Source organism: Emiliania huxleyi (assembly GCF_000372725.1).
Source record: "Emiliania huxleyi CCMP1516 unplaced genomic scaffold EMIHUscaffold_862, whole genome shotgun sequence".
NCBI lineage: Eukaryota > Haptophyta > Isochrysidales > Noelaerhabdaceae > Emiliania > Emiliania huxleyi.
The window spans coordinates 11485-15657 of NW_005195572.1; the positions used below are offsets into that span (position 1 = coordinate 11485).

General features: G+C 65.7%; 1 protein-coding gene across 1 annotated transcript; it reads left to right on the forward strand.

The window, feature by feature from the left end:
* Positions 1 to 244: 244 nt before the first annotated feature.
* Positions 245 to 1106, forward strand: EMIHUDRAFT_250033 (hypothetical protein; the record flags this gene model as incomplete). Its single annotated transcript, XM_005758434.1, has 3 exons — positions 245 to 351; positions 384 to 455; positions 542 to 1106. The coding sequence occupies 3 exons, from the start codon at positions 245 to 247 to the stop codon at positions 1104 to 1106; spliced, it is 744 nt and encodes a 247-aa protein (XP_005758491.1).
* Positions 1107 to 4173: the final 3067 nt, after the last annotated feature.

Below are 4173 nucleotides of genomic sequence, written 5' to 3' on the forward strand. Positions count from 1 at the left end.
CGACACACGGGCATTGGGTGGAGCGGCGGCGGCGGCGGCAGCGGCACGCGCGGGCGGACGGATTCGGACGGGGCGGAGCAGCGACCGCCTGGGCGGCCGCTGCTCTGTCTGCCAGAGCGCGCCGTCTGCGCAGCGCCGTCAGGTGCACAGGGAAGCGTGGCGGCGCGGGGACGCGCGGTGGCGGTGGCGAGCAGGCGAGCGGCCCGCGCGCGGCGCGAGAGAAAGTGACGACTCCAAGTCGGCGATGGTGAGCCTGGCCGGCGATGGCAGCGGCCTGCTCAGCGATCTTGGTCTTGGCCACCTCGAAGTCCTGCGAACGATGGGGGCTGCTGTGAGGCGCAAGCTCTCACAGTGACGTCAATCAGCTACGGCAACTACCCTAGGGCGTGGAAAGAGCGTGCGAGCCGCCTTGCGCGGCTCGGGCTGGCCGTCCCCGATGCTGGAATCGCTCGCCGGTGTCGATGCCGGTCGCTTCTTTGACTCAACCGGCGGAGTCTTGGCGTCATTGGTGTTCTGTGGCGCGGGTGCCGACCCGACGCAGGAGCTCGCTCGCTGCTGCTACGGCGGCGGCAGCGACGGCGACTGCCGGCTGCCGGCTCCCGGCCGCCGGCTGCCGGCCGCCGGCTGCCGGCTGCTGCCGGCTGACGGCTGACGGCTGCGGCGAACGGCGACGGCTCGGTTGGGAGAGGAAGAGCAAGGGCGAGAGGGGGCAGGGAACGGGTCGATGGCATACTAGGGGGGGCAGGGTGGTGGGCGGCGACCGCCGCATACCGTCCTATGGCGGCGAGTATCGCTACGCCAGGGAGGACAAGGACGTCGACGTGCGGCTGCTGCTGTTCGAGTCGTTCGGTGGGTTTGGGAAGGGGATCGGCGAGATCCTCTGGGGGGCGGCGAACGTGCTGCAGAACAAGCTGACGCGGGCCCAGTACCTCGATGAGGTGACTTGGACCACCAAGAGCTGGCTGGGGCTGCAGAAGCAGCGCATCTCGGTCGTTCTTCACACGGCCATCGGCATCGCAGAGCAGATTGTGAATGAGCTTGCCAGCGGCGAGGGCGGTCGGGTGCACGGAGCTAAGTGCCTCGCCGTCCTCGCGGGAGTCGCTTAGGCGGCTCCAGTGGTGTACCTGTGTTAGTGCCAGGGCGCGCCAGTCCCGTGCCCAGTGTTGTGCGAGGGAATTTTGTTGTAAAATTCTTTCCCTCGCAGGAGTCGCTTAGGCGGCTCCAGTGGTGTACCTGTGTTAGTGCCAGGGCGCGCCAGTCCCGTGCCCAGTGTTGTGCGAGGGAGCACTTGGAGCACCACTTGGAGCACTTGGAGCACCACTTGGAGCACTTGGAGCACTTGGAGCACTTGGGAGTTGCTTCTAAAATTCTTTGAGAGCGCCTTCGTTGTTAATAATACAAGCCCAATGGTCCCTTTCGAGCGGTCCCCTGTCGCAGTCGCACACACGCACACGCCGCACCGCACCGCGCGCCCGCCCGCTGCCCCGCCCAGGCGGGAAAGAGATGAGGAGATGGGACAGCAAAGGAGGAGGCACAAACACGTATGGGAGGGTTCAGTTGTGCGCCACGCTGCCCGGCGTTTCTCACTTTCCGGGACAGCCCCGCCCTTTTGAGGCAGGAAAGTGGCGGCTACCCCGTACGCCCTGCAGCCTGCTACCCCGACGCCGACCGCCCATCCCCCCCTCTTCGTTCCCCCCTCGAATTCTCCGGACCCCGACAAGCCGCCCGACGTTGGGCCTCTGCCCCGCACGCCCCCGCCCCTTCTGCCCCTCGCTCACACCCCGGCCCGACACGCACATACAAGACAAACCCGGCGTCCTGCTCTCAAAAGAAAAGAAAAAATGGGAAGGAGGAGACCAGCGGGGGAGACTCCCCGCCTATGCAACACCCCAGAGAGGGGCTGCCATCGCCGAAGCTGTGCCTAAGCATAACTCCCAAACCCGCAGCGGCCCGGGGGGCCTTGGTTGGGGGCAGCCTGCCGGACCGTTTGTTGCACGGGGCTAAGCACCAGAAGATGAGTGTAGTTGATGGATCGGGCTGTCGACCGTGCCTCCCCTCTTTTCGCCAGAGTGGGACCTACGCCGCGCCGGGTAGGGGGCGCGCCCGGTCCTCGACGGAGCCGCGCGCCCCAAACGACCCAGGCGGCGAGTAGTCGTCGTCGAACCTTCGGCACGTAGTCGCCCGTGGTCAGCGCCCTTCCTCCCCCGCCCGTCCCTATTCGTATTGCACCCGAGGCGCCCGTGGCATCTCGCTGCCCTTGGAGCACTTGGAGTGCAGTCATTAACCGCACATCCAGGGCCGGGGAGCTCAGAAGCGCACCCAGCGGGCCGGATGATTGGCATCGGGTTGCGGGCAAGAGAGCCCTAGCCCCGGGGGTGCGCGTTCTCAGGGCAAGGGCCTTAAAGTAAACACAGTTCTCCGAGAGGGCTCCGTGTACCGGGTTTCCCCTTAACTGCAGAACGCCCCCTCTACTCGGAGCTAGTGGACACGGACACTACGACACCACCCGTCACGTACACACACGACTGTCTAACTGCCCATCTAAATTCTTTCTTTGAATTCTTTCCCTCAGAGAGGCCTGGGGTGTAAGAATTCTTTGCCTCGGTGAGCCTGTGTGTGTGCCAGTCCGCGCCAGTCCGCGCCCTTGTCGTGCCAGTGTGCTGTGAGAGAGGCTTGTATTTAAGGTGGCAGTCCGGGTTCTGTGAAGAGGGTCGCTCGGGTCGAAAGCGAGCCAGTTCGCTCGCGACGCCGACGCCGACGCCGCCGCCGGAACGACCACGGCGGCCGGTCGAGCGGCCGCCCCGGCCAGCGGCCGTATCGAGCCTGCCCGTCGCGAAGGTGTGGACCTCACGCGCCCCACCGGCCGCCCGCGCCGCCGCGCCCACGTCGCTCTCTCGAAGCCGAGCGCCACGCCGCTACGACTCCCATCGCGACGACTCCCGTGCTCGCTCCTGGCGCAGGCGATCGACTCCTGACACCCATCGAGCGGATGGGCGCGTTCCCGCCGCGACCCGGTACTCTCGAACGACTTTTGAGGGCAAAAGGTGCCGCTCGAGCCCATTCCCGCCGCCCGCCGCCCGAGATCAGCTGCCACCGGCCAGCGCGCGCGCGGAGACCTGCCGCGAGCGCCTCCGTGGCCCTAGCTGGGGTGATTAGCAAGCGCCTCGGCACTTTAGATTCGCCCCTCGGGCTTTTCCGCGCGCGTGATCAGTCTCGCGTTCTCTCCTTTTTCAGGCGCCTGTTTTCGGCCTCTGAAGAGCAACCGTCGAGGCGTCGATGCTCGCCTCCACGCCCGCGCCAGACCTCCGCGATTGGGGCGCCTTGTCGACGGGATCAATTGTGATTCCGGGCGCATTTTTCTGGCATTTAACTCGCACGTCGGCGACTCTTAGTCGCTTCTCCGTGCTAGGAGGCCTCTGTTTTGTGTCCGTGAGGACTAGATCGAAACTAACATTTCGGCACATTTCAGTTAAATACCAGAAAAATGCGCGTTCACTCACAATTCATGTGTATATGAACGGTGCCGACGGGTTTGGCGAGCATCGAAGCCGTCCAGGCGCAGCAACGCGACGGTTTCGGAGGCCGACGGCTCCGAAAGAGCCTCCCGAGCGAGGCCGGCGCGGTCACGGTACCATGGAGGCCACAGACGTCGCCGGAGCGGCACTCCCGGGGCGCCACTCCCTCACCCGGTCAGGGGGGGCCAACCACAGCCCGCCTCACCGTCCGTGGAGCTTCCGTGGTCCGCCGCTTCGGCTTCGATTTTCGACCCTCCCGAGGCTGCTAGAGCAGCCCCGCGGAGCCTCCCGGATGCACCAGCACACCGTCGTCCAGAACGCCGGCGCACGCGCTGCCCAGTGACTGGGCGGGTCGGCCCCGACTAGGGGCGGGCCCAGCCGCGCGGAGAAGACCATCCCACTCGCGGTTCGTCGCACCGTCCGCTCCGGTTTTCGTCTCGAGCGGGTCGTGAGACGGCCCAGGGCTGGTGGACTAACATGAGCACACCTCAGGGGCAGCACTGACTACAGATCGTGCCAACACTTGGCGCAAAGGTCGGTGTTAGCACAGTCGAACGGCAGTCCCAAAACAAGCGTTAGCACAGCCGTTGACACGTGTGGCACACCCTCCGGGTAAACCCGGGTATACCTGCAAAAACCAGGATGTACACAAGGAGCT